The sequence below is a fragment of the Coregonus clupeaformis genome, chromosome 27 (genome assembly GCF_020615455.1).
Source record: "Coregonus clupeaformis isolate EN_2021a chromosome 27, ASM2061545v1, whole genome shotgun sequence".
Taxonomy (NCBI): Eukaryota; Metazoa; Chordata; class Actinopteri; order Salmoniformes; family Salmonidae; genus Coregonus; species Coregonus clupeaformis.
The window spans coordinates 44,303,503-44,327,357 of NC_059218.1; the positions used below are offsets into that span (position 1 = coordinate 44,303,503).

General features: G+C 46.0%; 1 protein-coding gene across 5 annotated transcripts in view; it reads right to left on the bottom strand.

Moving 5' to 3' along the window:
* Nucleotides 1–23,855, bottom strand: part of dclk1a (doublecortin-like kinase 1a) — a 186,072-nt gene that overhangs the window by 17,811 nt on the left and 144,406 nt on the right. For all 5 annotated transcript variants that reach the window (XM_045208230.1, XM_045208229.1, XM_045208232.1 and 2 more), the window contains 3 exons: nt 9,370–9,439; nt 8,814–8,989; nt 7,296–7,415 (listed from right to left, as the gene is read on the bottom strand). In XM_045208230.1, coding sequence (XP_045064165.1) covers nt 7,296–7,415; nt 8,814–8,989; nt 9,370–9,439 — 366 coding nt within the window. The remainder of the gene's footprint in view (nt 1–7,295; nt 7,416–8,813; nt 8,990–9,369; nt 9,440–23,855) is intronic.

Consider the following 23,855-nt stretch of genomic DNA (forward strand, 5'->3'; position numbering starts at 1 on the left):
CAGTGCTGTACTGAATTAATGCGTAAGGTAAGGGATAGAATTTGCTCTGGATCTTCTATCGTCTGTTCTGGTGTGTGCATGTATTATAAATTAGGAAGCGTGGCAGTTTTCCCAATGTTCCCAAAGTTTGGTGTATCTAACTGACCATAATAGCAGCCAATGACATTCGCTATCTTATTTGTTTGTGCTCTGATTACACGCAAGTGTCCAGGTCAGCAGTTTGCACAGATGACTTCAGCCATATGAAAAATCTTCCATAGTAAAATATACCTAGCTAACTAGCTACCTTCCCTTTTCCTTCTCATAAAACGGATGTTAGCTAGCTAGCTACAGCTGCTAGCCTTCTACTAGCTAGCTGCTACTCTTGCGCCCAGTTTTAGAACTTTGAGATTCAGCTGAAAACATGTTAGTATTGTCAAATGTTACAAAAATGTAGCACATCGTTGGTTTTTATTGGGCTGAAATGTGCATGTGAGAGCGATAAAAAAAAAAACCATTGCACCTACAAACTTAGTCAGTCCAAAATGGATCAAAGTCTAATGGTCACATTATGGACTCTTCCTTCTCTTCCTTTTCCTTCTCTTCCTTTTAATCCGACGTCTAGAATTTGAGCTAGGTTTGGGCAAAACATTGACTGACGACCCTAATGCTAACGATCCGGTGGTTCTCGGTAACGGCCGGACGGAGCATGATGAGAGGAGGGGCGTGCATTGTGTTCTTCCAATCCAAGTTGATTTGCGAAAGTTCCATCGACATTGGTGTCATATTGGCTTAGAAATGAGGGTAGGGAGATTTTTGAATTTAACATTGAGCTTCAACCAATGCATACTATAGTCTTGCCAACCAGCGCGACTATAATGCATACACAAGTGGAGCAGAAGCTTAAAATAGGGCCTGGCTCCACACAGACTGACACACACACTGAGACTTACAGGTTTAGAGACACACAGTCATTGTCAAGTCTCCTCCTGTAACTATCAAGTCTCCTCCTGTAACTGTCAAGTCTCCTCCTGTACAGTGAGGGAAAAAAGTATTTGATCCCCTGCTGATTTTGTAAGTTTGCCCACTGAGAAAGACATGATCAGTCTATAATTTTAATTGTAGGTTTATTTGAACAGTGAGAGACAGAATAACAACAAAAAAATCCAGAAAAACGCATGTCAAAAATGTTATAAATTGATTTGCATTTTAATGAGGGAAATAAGTATTTGACCCCCTCTCAATCAGAAAGATTTCTGCCTCCCAGGTGTCTTTTATACAGGTAACGAGCTGAGATTAGGAGCACACTCTTAAAGGGAGTGCTCCTAATCTCAGTTTGTTACCTGTATAAAAGACACCTGTCCACAGAAGCAATCAATCAATCAGATTCCAAACTCTCCAACATGGCCAAGACCAAAGAGCTCTCCAAGGATATCAGGGACAAGATTGTAGACCTACACAAGGCTGGAATGGGCTACAAGACCATCGCCAAGCAGCTTGGTGAGAAGGTGACAACAGTTGGTGCGATTATTCGCAAATGGAAGAAACACAAAATAACTGTCAATCTCCCTCGGCCTGGTGCTCCATGCAAGAGCTCACCTCGTGGAGTTGCAATGATCATGAGAACGGTGAGGAATCAGCCCAGAACTACACGGGAGGATCTTGTCAATGATCTCAAGGCAGCTGGGACCATAGTTACCAAGAAAACAATTGGTAACACACTACGCCGTGAAGGACTGAAATTCTGCAGCGCCCGCAAGATCCCCCTGCTCAAGAAAGCACATGTACAGGGCCGTCTGAAGTTTGCCAATGAACATCTGAATGATTCAGAGGAGAACTGGGTGAAAGTGTTGTGGTCAGATGAGACCAAAATCGAGATCTTTGGCATCAACTCAACTCGCCGTGTTTGGAGGAGGAGGAATGCTGCCTATGACCCCAAGAACACCATCCCCACTGTCAAACATGGAGGTGGAAACATTGTGCATTGGGGGTGTTTTTCTGCTAAGGGGACAGGACAACTTCACCGCATCAAAGGGACGATGGACGGGGCCATGTACCGTCAAATCTTGGGTGAGAACCTCCTTCCCTCAGCCAGGGCATTGAAAATGGGTTGTGGATGGGTATTCCAGCATGACAATGACCCAAAACACACGGCCAAGGCAACAAAGGAGTGGCTCAAGAAGAAGCACATTAAGGTCCTGGAGTGGCCTAGCCAGTCTCCAGACCTTAATCCCATAGAAAATCTGTGGAGGGAGCTGAAGGTTCGAGTTGCCAAACGTCAGCCTCGAAACCTTAATGACTTGGAGAAGATCTGCAAAGAGGAGTGGAACAAAATCCCTCCTGAGATGTGCGCAAACCTGGTGGCCAACTACATGAAACGTCTGACCTCTGTGATTGCCAACAAGGGTTTTGCCACCAAGTACTAAGTCATGTTTTTCAGAGGGGTCAAATACTTATTTCCCTCATTAAAATGCAAATCAATTTATAACATTTTTGACATGCGTTTTTCTGGATTTTTTGTTGTTATTCTGTCTCACACTGTTCAAATAAACCTACCATTAAAATTATAGACTGATCATGTCTTTGTCAGTGGGCAAACGTACAAAAGCAGCAGGGGATCAAATACTTTTTTCCCTCACTGTAACTGTGCCTGCAGCCTTCCTCAATCACTCTCTCTCTCTCTCTCTCTCTCTCTATCATCTCTGTCCTCTCCTTTGTTCTCTCTCTATCATCTCTGCCCTCTCCTTTGTTCTCTCTCTCTCTCTCTCTCTCTCTCTCTCTCATCTCTGTCCTCTCCTTTGTTCTCTCTCTCATCTCTGTCCTCTCCTTTGTTCTCTCTCTCTCTCTCTCTCTCTCTCTCTCTCTCTCTCTCTCTCTCTCTCTCTCTCATCTCTGTCCTCTCCTTTGTTCTCTCTCTCTCTCTCTCTCTCTCTCTCTCTCTCTCTCTCTCTCTCTCTCTCTCTCTCATCTCTGTCCTCTCCTTTGTTCTATCTCTCTCTCTCTCTCTCTCTCATCTCTGTCCTCTCCTTTGTTCTCTCTCTCTCTCTCTCTCTCTCTCATCTCTGTCCTCTCCTTTGTTCTCTCTCTCTCAATGCAATTCAATTTCAATTCAATTTAAGGGCTTTATTGGCATGGGAAACATGTGTTAACATTGCCAAAGCAAGTGAAGTAGATAGTAAACAAAAGTGAAATAAACAATAAATATTAACAGTAAACATTACACTCAGAAGTTTCAAAAGAATAAAGACATTTCAAATGTCATATTATGTATATATACCGTGTTGTAACAATGTGCAAATAGTTAAAGTACAAATGGGAAAATAAATAAACATAAATATGGGTTGTATTTACAATGGTGTTTGTTCTTCACTGGTTGCCCTTTTCTTGTGGCAACAGGTCACAAATCTTGCAGCTGTGATGGCACACTGGTTTTTCACCCAGTAGATAAGGGAGTTTTTCAAAATTGGGTTTGTTTTCGAATTCTTTGTGGATCGCTGTAATCTGAGGGAAATATGTGTCTCTAATATGGTCATACATTTGGCAGGAGGTTAGGAAGTGCAGCTCAGTTTCCACCTCATTTTGTGGGCAGTGTGCACATAGCCTGTCTTCTCTTGAGAGCCAGGTCTGCCTACGGCGGCCTTTCTCAATAGCAAGGCTATGCTCACTGAGTCTGTACATAGTCAAAGCTTTCCTTAAGTTTGGGTCAGTCACAGTGGTCAGGTATTCTGCCACTGTGTACTCTCTGTTTAGGGCCAAATAGCATTCTAGTTTGCTCTGTTTATTTGTTTGTTCTTTCCAATGTGTCAAGTAATTCTCTTTTTGTTTTCTCATGATTTGGTTGGGTCTAATTGTGTTGTTGTTGTTGTTGTTGTTGTCCTGGGGCTGTGTGGGGTCTGTTTGTGTTTGTGAACAGAGCCCCAGGACAAGCTTACTTAGGGACTCTTCTCCAAGTTAATCTCTCTGTAGGTGATGGCTTTGTTATGGAAGGTTTGGGAATCGCTTCCTTTTAAGTGGTTATAGAATTTAACGGCTCTTTTCTGGATTTTGATAATTAGCGGGTATTGGCCTAATTCTGCTCTGCATGCATTATTTGGTGTTTTACGTTGTACACGGAGGATGTTTTTGCAGAATTCTGCATGCAGAGTCTCAATTTGGTGTTTGTCCCATTTTGTGAATTCTTGGTTGGTGAGCGGACCCCAGACCTCAGAACCATAAAGGGCAATGTGGCAATCTCTCTCTCGCTCTCATCTCTGTCCTCTCCTTTGTTCTCCCTCCCTCCCTCCCTCCCTCCCTTTCTGTGTGTGCAGGGCTGGCTCCAGGCATAAGAGGTTGCTTAGGGCCCCTGACCGCTACGGGGCCTCGACCAAAAGAAAATATATATATATATATAATATATATATATATATATATATATATATATATATATATATATATATATATATATATATATATATATATATATATATATATATATACACAGTGCCTTCAGAAAGTATTCATACACCTTGATTAAATCCACATTTTGTTGTGTTACAGCCTGAATTCAAAATGGATAAAATATTGTTGTTTTTTCACCCATCTACACACAATAGTTAATAATGACAAAGTGAAAACATGTTTTAGAAATTTTTGCAAATGTATTGAAAATGAAATACTGAAATATCTCATTTAATTAAGTATTCAAACCCATGAATCAGTACATGTTAGAATCACCTTTGGCAGCGATTACAGCTGTGAGTCTTTCTGGGTACGTCTCTAAGAGCTTTGCACAACTGGATTGTACAATATTTGCGCATTATTGTTAAAAAAAGTATTCAAGCTCTGTCAAGTTGGTTGTTGATCATTGCTAGACAGCCATTTTCAAGTCTTGCCATAGATTTTCAAGCTGATTTAAGTCGAAACTGTAACTAGTCGACTTAGGAACATTCAATGTCGTCTTGGGAAGCAACTCCAGTGTATATTTGGCCTTGTGTTTTAGGTGATTGTCCTGCTGAAAGGGGCCCTAAGCAACCTCTTATGCCTGGAGCCAGCCCTGCACACACAGAAAGGGAGGGAGGGAGGGAGGGAGGGAGAACAAAGGAGAGGACAGAGATGAGAGCGAGAGAGAGATTGCCACATTGCCCTTTATGGTTCTTATTGGAAAGCAGACTGAACCAGGTTTTTTCTGTGCTTAGCTCTATTTCATTTATTTTTATCCCAAAAAACTCCCTTGCCAATAACAAGCATACCCATAACATGATGCAGCCACCACCATGCTTGAAAATATGAAGGGGTGATACTCAGTATTGTGTTGTGGTGGATTTGCCCCAAACATAACGCTTTGTATTCAGGACAAAGTTAATTTATTTGCCTTTTTTTTTTTACAGTCATACTTTAGTGCCTTATTGCAAACAGGATGCATGTTTTGGAATATTTTTTATTCTGTACAGGCTTCCTTCGTTTCACTCTGTCATTTAGGTTAGTATTGTGGAGTAACTACAATGATATTGATCCAACCTCAGTTTTCTCCTATCACAGCCATTAAACTCTGTAACTGTTTTAAAGTCACCATTGTCCTCATGGTGAAATCCCTGAGCGGTTTCTTTCCTCTCCGCCAACTGAGTTAGGAAGGACGCCTCCATCTTTGTAGTGACTGGGTGTATTGATACACCATCCAATGTGTAATTAATAACTTCACCATGATCAAAGGGATATTCAATGTCTGCTTATTTTTTGATTTTTTGACAATCTACCAATAGGTGTCCTTCTTTGCGAGACATTTGACAACCTCCCTGGTGCCTGTGTTTGAAGTTCACTGCTCGACTGAGGTGCCTTACAGATAATTGTATGTGTGGGGTACAGATATGAGGTAGTCATTTTGGGCTCCCGAGTGGCGCAGGGGTCTAAGGCACTGCATCTCAGTGCTAGAGGCATCACTACAGACCCCGGTTCAATTCCAGGCTGTATCTGTCACGACTTCCTCCGAAGCTGCCTCGTCTCCTTGTTCGGGCAGGCTTCGGCATTCGTCGTCACCGGCCTTCTAGCCTCTCATCATTCCATTTGTTTTGTCTTGTTTATTACACACACCTGGTTCATATCCCCCTCATCAGTACCTGTATAAGTGTTCCCTCTGCCCCCTTGTCTTTGTGTGTGATTGTTTATTGTGGAGATGGGTGGAGCTTCTTGTATTTTGTATCGCCGGGATATTTTCCTGTGTGCCTTGTATTTTCCAGTGCGCCTGTTTTGCGCACTGGAGTGTTTTGACGCATTCCTGCGTAACTCTGTGGTTACGGAATAAAGCGTGTTATTCCGTGATTTACCCTCCTGCGCCTGACTCCTTCAACATCACCTCATCACAGTTTCACAATCCGGCCGTGATTGGGAGTCCCATAGGGTGGCGCACAATTGGCCCAGCGTTGGCCGGGGTAGGCCGTCATTGTAAATAAGAATTTGTTCTTAACTGACTTTGCCAAGTTAAATAAAAAAAATCAGGTTAAACACTATTATTGCACACAGAGTGAGTCCATGCAACTTATTATGTGAACATATTTAGGCTTGCCATAACAAAGGGGTTGAATACTTAATCACTCAAGACATTTCAGCTTTTCATTTTTAATTAATTTATAAAAACATAAAAGTAGGCCAGTGACACAAAATCTAAATTTAAACCATTTTAAATTCAGGGGTGTGAATACTTTCTGAAGGCAAGCTCCCACACAACACAAAGACATTATTAACAATATGCATCACTGGTGAGGAACTCAGTCGGGGTCTCAACTTACTGTTGAGTTAGAATAGTAGAATACACAAGGTACAAATAATAGAATAGAATAGTAGAATAGTAGAATAGTAGAATAGTAGAATAGTAGAATACACGAGGTACAAAGTTCCAAATGTGGTTGTGCATCAGCAGTTTTCCTCTCGTTATGACAGTCTCTGACAGTCACTCAATTAGCCATGTCAGCTAAAAAAAAATTTGTAGTAATCATGTCCGAGGAGGAGCCTTGACCTCCAGGGGGATCCCCACTGGATTTTGTTAGTCATTCTCACTCAGATATCATATTAACATGACCCCTAAAGGCTAGAGCCGGCCCTGCACCAGTGGAAGTGCAGTAGTAAATCTGGTTTATGGTTCAAACAATCTTTGCTTTGTTCTTTTTTTCTTTGTGTTTTATTGTACTGTGTCCTTGGGTTCCTTGAATGGCACCTCGAATTCAACACACGCACACACACGCACACACACACACACACGCACACACACGCACACACACGCACACACACGCACACACACACACACACACACACACACACACACACACACCCCTAGCGTTGCGTACCTTGACCAGCTCCATGACCAGGTAGAGCTCGCTGTAGGTGTCCATCTCCTCGATCAGCAGAACAATGTTAGGGTGTTTCACCCTCCTCAGGATGGCTACCTCATTCTGGATCATATGCTCCTGATGGGGGGAGGAGAAGGAGGAGGAGGAAGAGGAGGAGGAGGAGAGGGAGGAGGAAGAGGAGATAGTCAGATAACAACCACTTAGCAACACTTCAGCCCAACAAAATACCTACAAATGATATAATGAATCTTGAATGTGGACTTGTGATTACCCTGTAAAATAACCTCCCACCCTTATTGCACCCCCCCTCCATTTTCCACCTGCTCCCTGACCCCCCCTCACTTCTCCCTGACCCCCCCTCACTTCTCCCTGCCCCCCCTCACTTTCCCCCCTCACTTCTCCCTGCCCCCCCCCTCACTTCTCCCTGGCTCCCCCCTCACTTCTCCCTGCCCCCACCTTACTTCTCCGTGCCCACCCTCACTTCTCCCTGCCCCCCTCACTTCTCCCTGCCCCCCTCACTTCTCCCTGCCCCCCTCACTTCTCCCTGCCCCCCTCACTTCTTCCTGCCCCCTCACTTCTCCCTGCCCCCCCTACTTCTCTCTTCCACCCTCACTTCTCCCTGCCCCCTCACTTGTCCCTGGCCCCCCTCACTTCTCCCTGCCCCCTCATTTCTCCCTGCCACCCTCACTTCTCACTGCCCCCCCTCACTTCTCCTGGCCCCCTCACTTCTCCCTGCCCCCCCTCACTTCTCCCTGGCCCCCCTCACTTCTCCCTGCCCTCCCCTCACTTCTCCCTCCCCCCCTTCTCCCTGCCCCCTCACTTCTCCCTGCCCCCCTCACTTCTCCCTGACCCCCTCACTTCTCCCTGCCCCCCCTCACTTTCCCCCCTCACTTCTCCCTGCCCCCCCCCCTCACTTCTCCCTGGCGCCCCCTCACTTCTCCCTGCCCCCCTTACTTCTCCCTGCCCCCCTCACTTCTTCCTGCCCCCCTCACTTCTCCCTGCCCCCCCTCACTTCTCCCTGCCCCCCCTCACTTCTCCCTGCCCCCTCACTTCTTCCTGCCCCCCCTCACTTCTCCCTGCCCCCTACTTCTCTCTTCCCACCCTCACTTCTCCTGCCCCCCCTCACTTGTCCCTGGCCCCCCCCTCACTTCTCCTGCCCCCCTCACTTCTCCCTGCCACCCTCACTTCTCCCTGCCCCCCTCACTTCTCCCTGGCCCCCCTCACTTCTCCCTGCCCCCCTCACTTCTCCCTGGCCCCCCCTCACTTCTCCCTGCCCTCCCCTCACTTCTCCCTCCCCCCCCTTCTCCCTGCCCCCCTCACTTCTCCCTGCCCCCTCACTTCTCCCTGCCCCCCCTCACTTCTCCCTGCCCCCCCTTTGTGCCCCCTACCACCCTACCTATATTGACCACCTTTCCCCCTAACCTTGCTCCTTTTACCCCCTGTTAACCCCCCCCCCCGTTACCCCCATGTCACCCCCTCTGTTACCCCCCCCATGTTACCCCCTTCCCTCCTCACCTTCCCCCGGCATCGGCCCTTGTTAATGATCTTCAGGGCATATTCCCGGCCTGTGGAGTGTTCCACACATTCCCGGACCACCGCAAAGTTACCGTCTCCCAACGTACGTCCAACTCTGTAGCGCTCCGATATGGAGGCAGGCACCGCTGGGATATCATCCTCTACTACTGACTCAGCTGGAGGAGGGAGAGAGAGAGAGAGAGAGAGAGAGGGGGAGAGGGAGGGGGAGAGGAGAGAGAGAGAGAGAGAGAGGGAGGGGGAGGAGAGAGAGAGAGGAGGGAGGGAGAGAGAGGGAGAGAAAGGGGGAGAGCGAGAGGGGAGAGGGAGGGGAGGGGGAGAGAGAGAGAGAGAGAGAGAGAGAGAGAGAGAGAGAGAGAGAGAGAGAGAGAAAATAACAGTTAGAGGTGTTAAGGTGTTCAAAGATTAAGAGGAAATGGAGAGAAAGAGTGATAGAGAGGAAGTTAGACAGAGTGGGGGACAAGGAGAACAAAAGAGAAGAGAGAAGATGGAAGGAAGAAAGAGAGAGAGAGAGATGGAGGGAACCTTCCTTCTTTACCTCCATCCCCCTCGTCCATGGAGCTACAGACTTTGGTAGAGGCCAGAGAGATAGATGAACCCTGAGACTCCTACAGAGAGAGAGAGAGAGAGAGAGAGAGAGAGAGAACAATTTAATACACACATCTTCATCACCATCGTTGCTGATATACTATAGAACTAACCCTGAAATGGAGAGAAAGAGAATCATCTCATCTATCCTTTCGCTTCTCTGCTCTCCTCTCTATATGATCTGTTCATCTCTAAGGCCTATCCATCTTTAGACTTCTTGCCCCCTCCTATCTCTTCCTCTCCAGGGTGCATAGTGATGTAATGCATAGTGATGTAGTGCATAGTGATGTAGTGCATAGTGATGTAGTGCATAGTGTTGTAGTGCATAGTGATGTAGTGCTTAGTGATGTAGTGCATAGTGATGTAGTGCATAGTGATGTAGTGCATAGTGATGTAGTGCATAGTGATGTAGTGCATAGTGATGTAGTACATAGTGATGTAGTGCATAGTGATGTAGTGCATAGTGATGTAGTGCATAGTGATGCAGTGCATTGTGATGTAATGCATAGTGATGTAGTACATAGTGATGTAATGCATAGTGATGTAGTACATAGTGATGTAGTGCATAGTGATGTAGTGCATTGTGATGTAATGCATAGTGATGTAGTACATCGTGTTGTAGTGCATAGGGATGTAGTGCATAGTGATGTAGTGTAAAGTGATGTAGTGCATAGTGATGTAGTGCATAGTGATATAGTACATATAGATGTAGTGCATAGTGATGTAGTGTAAAGTGATGTAATGCATAGTGATGTAGTGCATAGTGATGTAATGCATAGTGATGTAGTGCATAGTGATGTAGTGCATAGTGATGTAATGCATAGTGATGTAGTGTAAAGTGATGTAATGCATAGTGATGTAGTGCATAGTGATGTAGTACATAGTGATGTAGTGCATAGGGATGTAGTGCATAGGGATGTAGTGCATAGGGATGTAGTGTAAAGTGATGTAGTGCATAGTGATGTAGTACATAGTGATGTAGTGCATAGTGATGTAGTACATAGTGATGTAGTGCATAGTGATGTAGTACATAGTGATGTAATGCATAGTGATGTAGTACATAGTGATGTAGTGCATAGTGATGTAGTGCATAGTGATGTAGTGCATAGTGATGTAGTACATAGTGATGTAGTGCATAGTGATGTAGTACATAGTGATGTAGTGCATAGTGATGTAGTACATAGTGATGTAATGCATAGTGATGTAGTACATAGTGATGTAGTGCATAGTGATGTAGTGCATAGTGATGTAGTGCATAGTGATGTAGTACATAGTGATGTAGTGCATAGTGATGTAGTGCATAGTGATGTAGTACATAATGATGCAGTGCATAGTGATGTAGTGCATTGTGATGTAATGCATAGTGATGTAGTACATAGTGATGTAATGCATAGTGATGTAGTACATAGTGATGTAGTACATAATGATGCAGTGCATAGTGATGTAGTGCATTGTGATGTAATGCATAGTGATGTAGTACATAGTGATGTAATGCATAGTGATGTAGTGTAAAGTGATGTAGTGCATAGTGATGTAGTGCATAGTGATATAGTGCATATAGATGTAGTGCATAGTGATGTAGTGCATAGTGATGTAGTGCATAGTGATGTAGTGCATAGTGATGTAGTACATAGTGATGTAGTGCATAGTGATGTAGTGCATAGTGATGTAGTACATAGTGATGTAGTGCATAGTGATGTAGTGCATAGTGATGTAGTACATAGTGATGTAGTGCATAGTGATGTAGTGCATAGTGATGTAGTACATAGTGATGTAATGCATAGTGATGTAGTGCATTGTGATGTAATGCATAGTGATGTAATGCATAGTGATGTAATGCATAGTGATGTAATGCATAGTGCTCTACATTTAATCATATTTGGGAGGCAGCTATGATAGTGTCTGTCGGTCTGTTTGTCTGCTAGTCTGTCTGTCTGTAGCCACGATAGTGTCTGTTTGTGTAAAGACAAAGACTCATTACAGAACCAGCCATCCCAATCCTCGCAGTAGTTGCCATGGCAGCACTAGGAAGTCGGGAGAGAAGGGGGGAGAGAAGGGGGAGAAGGGGGGAGAGAAGGGGGAGCCTGGTTGGGGCTGTAATTTAGTTTCACCTCTCTTCTATCATTTTCACCCCTCCTCTACTCTCTCCATCTCTCTGTCTACCCTCCTCTCTCCTCCTCCTCCTTCACTCCTCTCTCTGTGTAGCCTCCTCTCTCCTCCTCCTCTACTCTCTCCATCTCTCTGTCTACCCTCCTCTCTCCTCCCCCTCTACTCTCTCCATCTCTCTGTCTAGCCTCCTCTCTCCTCCTCCTCTACTCTCTCCATCTCTCTGTCTACCCTCCTCTCTCCTCCCCCTCTACTCTCTCCATCTCTCTGTCTAGCCTCCTCTCTCCTCCTCCTCTACTCTCTCCATCTCTCTGTCTAGCCTCCTCTCTCCTCCTCCTCTACTCTCTCCATCTCTCTGTCTACCCTCCTCTCTCCTCCTCCTCCTTCACTCCTCTCTAGGTCTACCCTCCTCTCTCCTCCACTCCTCTCTGTCTAGCCTCCTCTCTCCTCCTCTACTCTCTCCATCTCTCTGTCTAGCCTCCTCTCTCCTCCTCCTCTACTCTCTCCATCTCTCTGTCTAGCCTCCTCTCTCCTCCTCCTCTACTCTCTCCATCTCTCTGTCTACCCTCCTCTCTCCTCCTCCTCTACTCTCTCCATCTCTCTGTCTAGCCTCCTCTCTCCTCCTCCTCTACTCTCTCCATCTCTCTGTCTAGCCTCCTCTCTCCTCCTCCTCTACTCTCTCCATCTCTCTGTCTACCCTCCTCTCTCCTCCTCCTCCTCCTCCACTCCTCTCTGTCTACCCTCCTCTCTCCTCCTCCTCTACTCTCTCCATCTCTCTGTCTACCCTCCTCTCTCCTCCTCTACTCTCTCCATCTCTCTGTCTACCCTCCTCTCTCCTCCTCCTCCTCTACTCTCTCCATCTCTCTGTCTAGCCTCCTCTCTCCTCCTCCTCTACTCTCTCCATCTCTCTGTCTAGCCTCCTCTCTCCTCCTCCTCTACTCTCTCCATCTCTCTGTCTAGCCTCCTCTCTCCTCCTCCTCTACTCTCTCCATCTCTCTGTCTAGCCTCCTCTCTCCTCCTCTACTCTCTCCATCTCTCTGTCTAGCCTCCTCTCTCCTCCTCTACTCTCTCCATCTCTCTGTCTAGCCTCCTCTCTCCTCCTCCTCTACTCTCTCCATCTCTCTGTCTAGCCTCCTCTCTCCTCCTCCTCTACTCTCTCCATCTCTCTGTCTAGCCTCCTCTCTCCTCCTCCTCTACTCTCTCCATCTCTCTGTCTACCCTCCTCTCTCCTCCTCTGCTCTCTCCATCTCTCTGTCTACCCTCCTCCTCTACTCTCTCCATCTCTCTGTCTACCCTCCTCTCTCCTCCTCTACTCTCTCCATCTCTCTGTCTAGCCTCCTCTCTCCTCCTCCTCTACTCTCTCCATCTCTCTGTCTAGCCTCCTCTCTCCTCCTCCTCTACTCTCTCCATCTCTCTGTCTACCCTCCTCTCTCCTCCTCTGCTCTCTCCATCTCTCTGTCTACCCTCCTCCTCTACTCTCTCCATCTCTCTGTCTACCCTCCTCTCTCCTCCTCTACTCTCTCCATCTCTCTGTCTAGCCTCCTCTCTCCTCCTCTACTCTCTCCATCTCTCTGTCTAGCCTCCTCTCTCCTCCTCCTCTACTCTCTCCATCTCTCTGTCTACCCTCCTCTCTCCTCCTCCTCTGCTCTCTCCATCTCTCTGTCTACCCTCCTCTCTCCTCCTCTGCTCTCTCCATCTCTCTGTCTACCCTCCTCCTCTACTCTCTCCATCTCTCTGTCTACCCTCCTCTCTCCTCCTCTGCTCTCTCCATCTCTCTGTCTACCCTCCTCCTCTACTCTCTCCATCTCTCTGTCTAGCCTCCTCTCTCCTCCTCCTCTACTCTCTCCATCTCTCTGTCTACCCTCCTCTCTCCTCCTCTACTCTCTCCATCTCTCTGTCTAGCCTCCTCTCTCCTCCTCCTCTACTCTCTCCATCTCTCTGTCTACCCTCCTCTCTCCTCCTCCTCTACTCTCTCCATGTCTCTGTCTAGCCTCCTCTCTCCTCCTCCTCTACTCTCTCCATCTCTCTGTCTACCCTCCTCTCTCCTCCTCCTCTGCTCTCTCCATCTCTCTGTCTAGCCTCCTCTCTCCTCCTCTGCTCTCTCCATCTCTCTGTCTAGCCTCCTCTCTCCTCCTCCTCTACTCTCTCCATCTCTCTGTCTAGCCTCCTCTCTCCTCCTCCTCTACTCTCTCCATCTCTCTGTCTAGCCTCCTCTCTCCTCCTCCTCTACTCTCTCCATCTCTCTGTCTAGCCTCCTCTCTCCTCCTCCTCTACTCTCTCCATCTCTCTGTCTAGCCTCCTCTACTCTCTCCATCTCTCTGTCTAGCCTCCTCTCTCCTCCTCTACTCTCTCCATCTCTCTGTCTAGCCTCCTCTCTCCTCCTCCTCTACTCTCTCCATCTCTCTGTCTACCCTCCTCTCTCCTCCTCCTCTGCTCTCTCCATCTCTCTGTCTACCCTCCTCTCTCCTCCTCTGCTCTCTCCATCTCTCTGTCTACCCTCCTCCTCTACTCTCTCCATCTCTCTGTCTACCCTCCTCTCTCCTCCTCTGCTCTCTCCATCTCTCTGTCTACCCTCCTCCTCTACTCTCTCCATCTCTCTGTCTAGCCTCCTCTCTCCTCCTCCTCTACTCTCTCCATCTCTCTGTCTACCCTCCTCTCTCCTCCTCTACTCTCTCCATCTCTCTGTCTAGCCTCCTCTCTCCTCCTCCTCTACTCTCTCCATCTCTCTGTCTACCCTCCTCTCTCCTCCTCCTCTACTCTCTCCATGTCTCTGTCTAGCCTCCTCTCTCCTCCTCCTCTACTCTCTCCATCTCTCTGTCTACCCTCCTCTCTCCTCCTCCTCTGCTCTCTCCATCTCTCTGTCTAGCCTCCTCTCTCTCCTCCTCTGCTCTCTCCATCTCTCTGTCTAGCCTCCTCTCTCCTCCTCCTCTACTCTCTCCATCTCTCTGTCTAGCCTCCTCTCTCCTCCTCCTCTACTCTCTCCATCTCTCTGTCTAGCCTCCTCTCTCCTCCTCCTCTACTCTCTCCATCTCTCTGTCTAGCCTCCTCTCTCCTCCTCCTCTACTCTCTCCATCTCTCTGTCTAGCCTCCTCTACTCTCTCCATCTCTCTGTCTAGCCTCCTCTCTCCTCCTCCTCTACTCTCTCCATCTCTCTGTCTACCCTCCTCTCTCCTCCTCCTCTACTCTCTCCATCTCTCTGTCTAGCCTCCTCTCTCCTCCTCCTCTACTCTCTCCATCTCTCTGTCTAGCCTCCTCTCTCCTCCTCCTCTACTCTCTCCATCTCTCTGTCTAGCCTCCTCTCTCCTCCTCCTCTACTCTCTCCATCTCTCTGTCTAGCCTCCTCTCTCCTCCTCCTCTACTCTCTCCATCTCTCTGTCTAGCCTCCTCTCTCCTCCTCCTCCTCCTCCACTCCTCTCTGTCTAGCCTCCTCTCTCCTCCTCCTCTACTCTCTCCATCTCTCTGTCTAACCTCCTCTCTCCTCCTCCTCTACTCTCTCCATCTCTCTGTCTAGCCTCCTCTCTCCTCCTCCTCTACTCTCTCCATCTCTCTGTCTAGCCTCCTCTCTCCTCCTCCTCTACTCTCTCCATCTCTCTGTCTAGCCTCCTCCTCTCCCTGTCTTCTCTCCTCTCTCTAGTCGTGGTTACACCTTGCATTAACATGTGGTTGTTGTCATCCGATCAAGATGATCCGATCACTATCTGATTGAGGTTTGTTGCGTCCTACACGTGGTAATAAAATGTGTCTCTTATCAGCCCACTGCGTCCGTACTGTGACCAGTTTCCTGGTCCCTCCCTTCATGCAAATTAACCCAACCTGCCTTGGACCTCACTTATGACACAAGCTGTAGGCCCTGGTGCATTGATTGTGTTTACGCAGGTCTTTAAGAAGAATTAGCGAACCAAAACGGTGAATTTTGAAGAACCTCTAATGTGACAACCTATTGCTAGACGCGTGGTCAATGGATAAAAAGTACATAGGAGCGCCGTTGTAAAGCGAATACTATGTCTTTATAAAGGAATAAATACTATGTCTATATAAAGGAATAAATACTATGTCTTTATAAAGGAATAAATACTATGTCTTTATAAAGGAATAAATACTATGTCTTTATAAAGGAATAAATACTATGTCTTTATAAAGGAATAAATACTATGTCTTTATAAAGGAATAAATACTATGTCTTTATAAAGGAATAAATACTATGTCTTTATAAAGGAATAAATACTATGTCTTTATAAAGGAATAAATACTATGTCTTTATAAAGGAATTAATACTATGTCTATATAAAGGAATAAATACTATGTATTTATAAAGGAATAAATACTATGTCTATATAAAGGAATTAATAATATGTCTTTATAAAGGAATAAATACTATGTCTTTATAAAGGAATAAATACTATGTATTTATAAAGGAATAAATACTATGTCTATATAAAGGAATTAATACTATGTCTTTATAAAGGAATTAATACTATGTCTTTATAAAGGAATAAATACTATGTCTTTATAAAGGAATAAATACTATGTCTTTATAAAGGATTAAATACTATGTCTTTATAAAGGATTAAATACTATGTCTTTATAAAGGAATTAATACTATGTCTTTATAAAGGAATAAATACTATGTCTTTATAAAGGAATTCATACTATGTCTTTATAAAGGAATTCATACTATGTTTTTATAAAGGATTAAATACTATGTCTATAAAGGAATAAATACTATGTCTTTATAAAGGAATAAATACTATGTCTTTATAAAGGAATTAATACTATGTCTTTATAAAGGAATAAATACTATGTCTTTATAAAGGAATTAATACTATGTCTTTATAAAGGAATTAATACTATGTCTTTATAAAAGAATAAATACTATGTTTTTATAAAGGATTAAATACTATGTCTTTATAAAGGAATAAATACCATGTCTTTATAAAGGAATAAATACTATGTCTTTATAAAGGAATTAATACTATGTCTTTATAAAGGAATAAATACTGTCTTTATAAAGGAATAAAGTGTCAATCTAAAAGTAACCTAAAGAGTCCTTCGTATTATGCATCATATTGGGCAGTGGCCTCGCTCACGCTCACAGAAAGCTACGCTCCTAAACGCATCAGTTTAGACCTATTCTGCACTTTATTGCTAGCGATTTGTCTGGAACATGCTAAAAGATTCACAGAATATGATATAATAAAATTGAAAAGGATTATATTATATTCCAGGAGTCTTATCTAGTGTAGGCCTGAACAGTACCAAAGTTTAAAAGAAATTGACATGCTGGAAGATCGACCGTGGTTTGGTTTCCTCCAAATCATTGATCAGTGATAATTCAGTAACAGAGTCTCATTCATTGAGGGTTGATAGACTGATATACTAGCATTACAGAATTTAAACTGAACAACAAATGGGGATGCATGGGACGGGCTATGATGGAGTCGCAGAATAAGAGTGCAGTCTATGGAAAGGCCTAATGTTCCCCTGTACCTTTAGATCAACGTATCATGTGGAGGCATAACGTTCCCCTGAACCTTTAGATCAAGGTATAATGTGGAGGCATAATGTTCCCCTGTACCTTTAGATCAAGGTATAATGTGGAGGTCTAATGTTCCCCTGAACCTTTAGATCAAGGTATAATATAAGGTCTAATGTTCCCCTGGACCTTTAGATCAAGGTATAATATAAGGACTAATGTTCCCCTGTACCTTTAGATATAGCCAGTGGACTTTTTAGAACATTTCCATAGACAAGCTACTGTATTTTATCACTGTATTATTTTCATATCTGACATATCAACTGAATTAGACTATTCACATTAATAAAGTTTATAAAGCAGCAACTTTCCCTCAATATTGCCACAGCACTGTCCAGAATAAATGGTGGGATGGTCAGCCAATAGTGTGTCCAGATTTCAATAAAATGGGCATTGGGTTCTCCGGTTCCCATTCCTCCTGTCCTACAGTCCCTGGCCTTTCTGTATGATATTTTCAAATAATAGATTTTGAGCTGACGGAACAGGGAACCCTCTTTCTCTCATTCGGGACGATATCTCTTCTTAAGTATCTTTATTTCTATATGCGTGATCTAATTTCGATTGGACTGTGGCTTCCAACCACAGTGCCAGTAGACAGTTGATTTCTAATGAAGACCATGATCATAATTCTGGAGGAATTGTAGAGGTATCGTTATCCATAATGAATACCTCAACTGGCCGGTGTGATTTTGTTTGAGAGGGCGGGAACACCGTGACGCTGGCAAACTTCGTTTACACTTCAAGGCTATCTGTACAAGCAGTGGCGACCCGTCATTCAGGGCAGGTGGGTTATTTTTTTTGGACAAATGACAGAAATAGGCTAATGTTATTTATTTTACACAGTGGTGACCCGTCATTCAGGGCAGGTGGGTTATTTTTTTGGACAAATGACAGAAATAGGCTAATGTTATTTATTTTACACAGTGGTGACCCGTCATTCAGGGCAGGTGGGTTATTTTTTTTGGACAAATGACAGAAATAGGCTAATGTTATTTATTTTACACAGTGGTGACCCGTCATTCAGGGCAGGTGGGTTATTTTTTTTGACAAATGACAGAAATAGGCTAATGTTATTTATTTTACACAGTGGTGACCCGTCATTCAGGGCAGGTGGGTAATTTTTTTGGGACAAATGACAGAAATAGGCTAATGTTATTTATTTTACACAGTGGTGATCCGTCATTCAGGGCAGGTGGGGCAGAGACACCTGTTTTGAGCCCCAACTGTTTTGTTGTTGTTGCCTGTTTTGCATGTTATTTTGGCATTAATACATGTCACATATCAGTCTACATACAAACATGGTCTCTTTTTAGCTTTCTTGAGTAAGGCAGCTCCAAAATGCAGGTGTTTCAGCTTAGCTCAGTGCTTTCTGTGGTGTAGGGGCAGCCAGCGGACAATACAGAGCGTAGGTGTTGGTAATCTCCTCTAGTGTGCGCCGTGATTGGCTTAGTGTTCTGCCACTCATGGGGACACTACGTCACCGCAAAATCTAAGGGTAGAGCTCGAAAATTCAAGCCTCTTGGGTGCTGCCATAGAGTTACATTAGAAGTGCCCATCCAAGAAGGCTCAAGGTCATTGGCCACAGATAAATCACATATCTACAGTAGCTTTGATTGGACTGATCATGTCAACATCATACTTTCAAAATCTTAGCCAGCAGTCATCATTATGAATCATGTCGACAATCTACTGGCAAATCCTTTTTAATCCTTGTCATATGAAGAGAAATTATAGATAAAATGTATCGGTGCTCATCGGCCATTGGACATAAACATTACACAACAAGTTGGAAATCGCAAATTCAACAATGAGTGGTTTGGAAGGAATCAGTGGCTATCTGCAAGCATTGCAAAGCAATTACTAGCCTGCTATTCAGTGGAGTGGGTGTGTGGTCCCAATTCTCGATTTAAGGGTCTCTTTTCCAAGCTTAAAATGATAAACATTCAACATTGGCCATGCTGTGAATCCAGCATGATTTCTGCCGCGCTCAAAACAACTGTTAACTCAGAACTGGGAAATCTGACTTCAGTGAGTTCAAGACAACTGGGAACTCAGGAAAAAACAAGCTCAGACTGGGAAGATATGTTTTGAACAGTCATCCAACTCGGAATTGTAAGTCGGGAACTCTGGCCTCTTTCTAGAGCTCCGACCTGAAGATCACCTATGTCTTGAAAGCACCATAAATCCAGAGAATGCCAGACTTTGAAGACAAAGTTTGATGACAAAATTTGCCCACGAAGGACCGCCGCGCCACCTTCCTGTTCAAGTGAGCACAGCACAACAATGTGCTGCTGCATAAATGATGTAATATGCCAGGGAGATATGTATACTGTAGCTAAGAAAGTAATACTAAGTGTATGTTGTGTAGTAAGCTGTTAGTAGCCCATGTGCCTCACCCTAATAATTGGTCTATTTTCCCATCTTAATTTCGCCTACTGTTCTGACTTGGTTGTGCACAAGTAGCCTATAACCTGTTTTAGAGAAATGTAATCATCGAATATTGTGAGAGCTTTCATTGTAGTATGCGTTCCAGCAGGTATATCTCACTGGTCATCCCCAAAGCCAACACCTCCTTTGGTCGCCATTCCTTCCAGTTCTCTGCTGCCAATGACTGGAACGAACTGCAAAAATCTCTGAAGCTGGAGACACTTATCTCCCTCACTAACTTTAAGCATCAGTTGTCAGAGCAGCTTATCGATCACTGCACCTGTACACAGCCCTTCTGTAATTAGCACACCCAACTACCTCATCCCTATATTGTTATTTACATTGATATTTATTTTGCTCATTTGCACCCCAGTATCTCTATTTGCACATCATATTCTGCACATCTATCACTCCAGTGTTAATACTAAATTATAATTGTGTAATTATTTTGCACTATGGCCTATTTATTGCCTTACCTCCATAACTTACTACATTTGCACACACTGTGTCACGATCGTCAAGCATAGAGGTGGACCAAGGCGCAGCGTGTGCAAAATACATCTCTTTATTATGGAAGAGAGAAAAACACGAAACCGAACACTATCCAAAACTTACAAAACAACAAACGACCGTGAAGCTAAATAACGTAAGTGCACAGACAAGCAACAAACGTTCAACTTAGACAATACCCACAAACACATGATGCCCATGGCTGCCTTAAATATGGCTCCCAATTAGAGACAATAAACCACAGCTGTCTCCAATTGAGAACCAATCTAGGCAGCCATCAACATACAAACACCTAGACAAGACATTACCCCATAAACCTACAAACCCCTAGACAAACCAAAACACATACTTCACCATGTCACACCCTGACCTAACTAAAATATTAATGAAAACAAAGATAACTAAGGCCATGGTGTGACATAACCCCCCCCTTAAGGTGCGAACTCCGGGCGCACCTGCATAAAGTCTAGGGGAGGGTCTGGGTGGGCGTCTGTCCACGGTGGCGGCTCTGGCACTGGTCGTGGTCCCCACCCCACCATAGTCACTACCCGCTTTCGTAGCCTCCTCCAAATGACCACCCTCCAACTTAACCCCACTGGATTAAGGGGCAGCACCAGGATAAGGAGCAGCACCAGGATAAGGGGCAGCACCGGGCTAAGGGGCAGCACCGGACTAAGGGGCAGCACCGGACTAAGGGGCAGCACCAGGATAAGGGGCAGCACCAGGATAAGGAGCAGCACCAGGATATGGGGCAGCACCAGGATAAGGGGCAGCACCGGGCTAAGGGGCAGCACCGGACTAAGGGGCAGCACCGGACTGAATGGCGGATCCTGGCTGGCTGGCTCTGGCGGATCCTGGCTGGCTGGCGGATCCTGGCTGGACGGCTCTGGCGGATCCCGGCTGGACGGCTCTGGCGGATCCCGGCTGGACGGCTCTGGCGGATCCTGGCTGGACGGCTCTGGCGGATCCTGGCTGGACGGCTCTGGCGGATCCTGGCTGGACGGCTCATGGCTGGCTGACGGATCTGGCTGCTCATGGCTGGCTGACGGATCTGGCTGCTCATGGCTGGCGGAAGGCTCTGGCTGATCCTGTCTGGCGGAAGGCTCTGGCTGATCCTGTCTGGCGGAAGGCTCTGGCTGATCCTGTCTGGCGGAAGGCTCTAGCGGCTCCTGTCTGGCGGAAGGCTCTAGCGGCTCCTGTCTGGCGGACGGCTCTGAAGGCTCATGGCAGACGGGGCGGCTTAGCAGGCTCAGTACAGACGGGCAGTTCATGCAGCGCTTGGCAGACGGACAGTTCAGACGGCGTTGGGCAGACGGGCAGTCCAGGCGCCGTTAGGCAGACGGCAGACTCTGGCGGCCGAGACGCACATACGGCCTAGTGCGTGGTGCCGGAACTGGAGGTACCGGGCTGAGGACACGCATCTCAGGTCTAGTGCGGGGAGAAGGAACAGGGCATGCTGGACCCTGGGGACGCACATAAGGCCTAGTGCGTGGTGCCGGAACTGGTGGTCCCGGGCTGAGGACACGCATCTCAGGGCTAGTGCGGGGAGCAGGAACAGGCCGGGCTGGGCTGGCGACGCACACCTTAGGCTTAGTACGTGGAGCAGGAACAGGCCGGGCTGGGCTGGCCACGCACCCCGTAGGCTTCGTACGTGGAGCAGGAACAGGCCGGGCTGGGCTGGCGACGCACACCTTAGGCTTAGTACGTGGAGCAGGAACAGGTCGGGCCGGGCTGGCGACGCGCACCGTCCATTTGGTGCGAGGGGCCGTAACAGGCCGGACCGTACTGGGGACACACACCACTGGCTCTACCCCGGGAACTGGAACAGGCCGGACCGGACTGGTAATACACCCCAGTACCACTCGCCGTGCCTCTACATCTCCTCTCCCTACTTTGACCAGTGGCCCCCGTAACCTGGTGGCCTTTTGAATTCGCCCCTTCTCTGCCTCCGTCAGCCCCGTCGTCCATGCCCTGTGCCCCCCCCTAAAAATTTCTTGGGTAGTGCTCACGGGCTTCCAGCCTTGCCTCCGTGCTGCCTCCTCATATCGCCTCCTCTCGGCTTTAGCTGCCTCCAGCTCTTCACGAGGGAGGCGAAACTCTCCCGGTTGTGCCCAAGGACCCTTTCCATCCAGTATCTCCTCCCATGTCCATGAATCCTGTGTAGGTGGGTCCTGTTGCCGCTTGACACGCCGCTTGGTCCTTTGATGGTGGGTAATTCTGTCACGCTCGTCAAGCATAGAGGTGGACCAAGGCGCAGCGTGTGCAAAATACATCTCTTTATTATGGAAGAGAGAAAAACACGAAACCGAACACTATCCAAAACTTACAAAACAACAAACGACCGTGAAGCTAAATAACGTAAGTGCACAGACAAGCAACAAACGTTCAACTTAGACAATACCCACAAACACATGATGCCCATGGCTGCCTTAAATATGGCTCCCAATTAGAGACAATAAACCACAGCTGTCTCCAATTGAGAACCAATCTAGGCAGCCATCAACATACAAACACCTAGACAAGACATTACCCCATAAACCTACAAACCCCTAGACAAACCAAAACACATACTTCACCATGTCACACCCTGACCTAACTAAAATATTAATGAAAACAAAGATAACTAAGGCCATGGTGTGACACACTGTATATATATTTTCTATTGTGTTATTGACTGTACGTTTTGTTTATTCCATATGTAACTCTGTGTTGTTGTTTTTATCACACTGCTTTGCTTAATCTTGGCCAGGTCGCAGTTGTAAATGAGAACTTGTTCTCAACTGTCTTACCTGGTTAAATAAAGGTGAAATAAATAAAATAAAATAGTCTGCTTAAATGCCCCCTTTATTTATCCTACGGTTCTGACTTGGTGTACAGGGAGAACACTGTAAGAACGGCCCATGTTCTGAATTATGTCGCTGTACAATTCCTCCTCTCCCAGTCTCCTCTCCTCTCTCTGTCTCCATCTCCTCTCCCAGTCTCCTCTCCTCTCTCTGTCTCCATCTCCTCTCCCAGTCTCCTCTCCTCTCTCTGTCTACCCTCATCTCTCCATCTCCTCTCACAGTCTCCTCTCCTCTCTCTGTCTACCCTCATCTCTCCATCTCCTCTCCCAGTCTCCTCTCCTCTCTCTGTCTACCCTCATCTCTCCATCTCCTCTCCCAGTCTCCTCTCCTCTCCTCTCTCTGTCTACCCTCATCTCTCCATCTCCTCTCCCAGTCTCCTCTCCTCTCTCTGTCTACCCTCATCTCTCCATCTCCTCTCCCAGTCTCCTCTCCTCTCTGTCTGTCCGTCAGAGGCACTAAGGTGAGGGTCCTTGGGTCCTTGTGAGAGAGAATAATAAGAAACCACACTTTTCTAGGTGTGAGAAGACAGCAACGCTTTAAAGGTGAGAAGACAGCAACGCTTTAAAGGTGAGAAGACAGCAACGCTTTAAAGGTGAGAAGACAGCAACGCTTTAAAGGTGAGAAGACAGCAACGCTTTAAAGGTGAGAAGACAGCAACGCTTTAAAGGTGAGAAGACAGCAACGCTTTAAAGGTGAGAAGACAGCAACACTTTAAAGGTGAGAAGACAGCAACGCTTTAAAGGTGAGAAGACAGCAACACTTTAAAGGTGAGAAGACAGCAACTCTTTAAAGGTGAGACGACAGCAACTCTTTAAAGGTGAGATGACAGCAACTCTTTAAAGGTGAGAAGACAGCAACGCTTTAAAGGTGAGAAGACAGCAACTCTTTAAAGGTGAGAAGACAGCAACTCTTTAAAGGTTGACTGTCATATTGACTGTAGAAGAGACCTCATGATTGACGTACTGAGATTGACCCAAATCAGTTTCCTGTCTTCCCTCTGCACTGATCAGAACAACA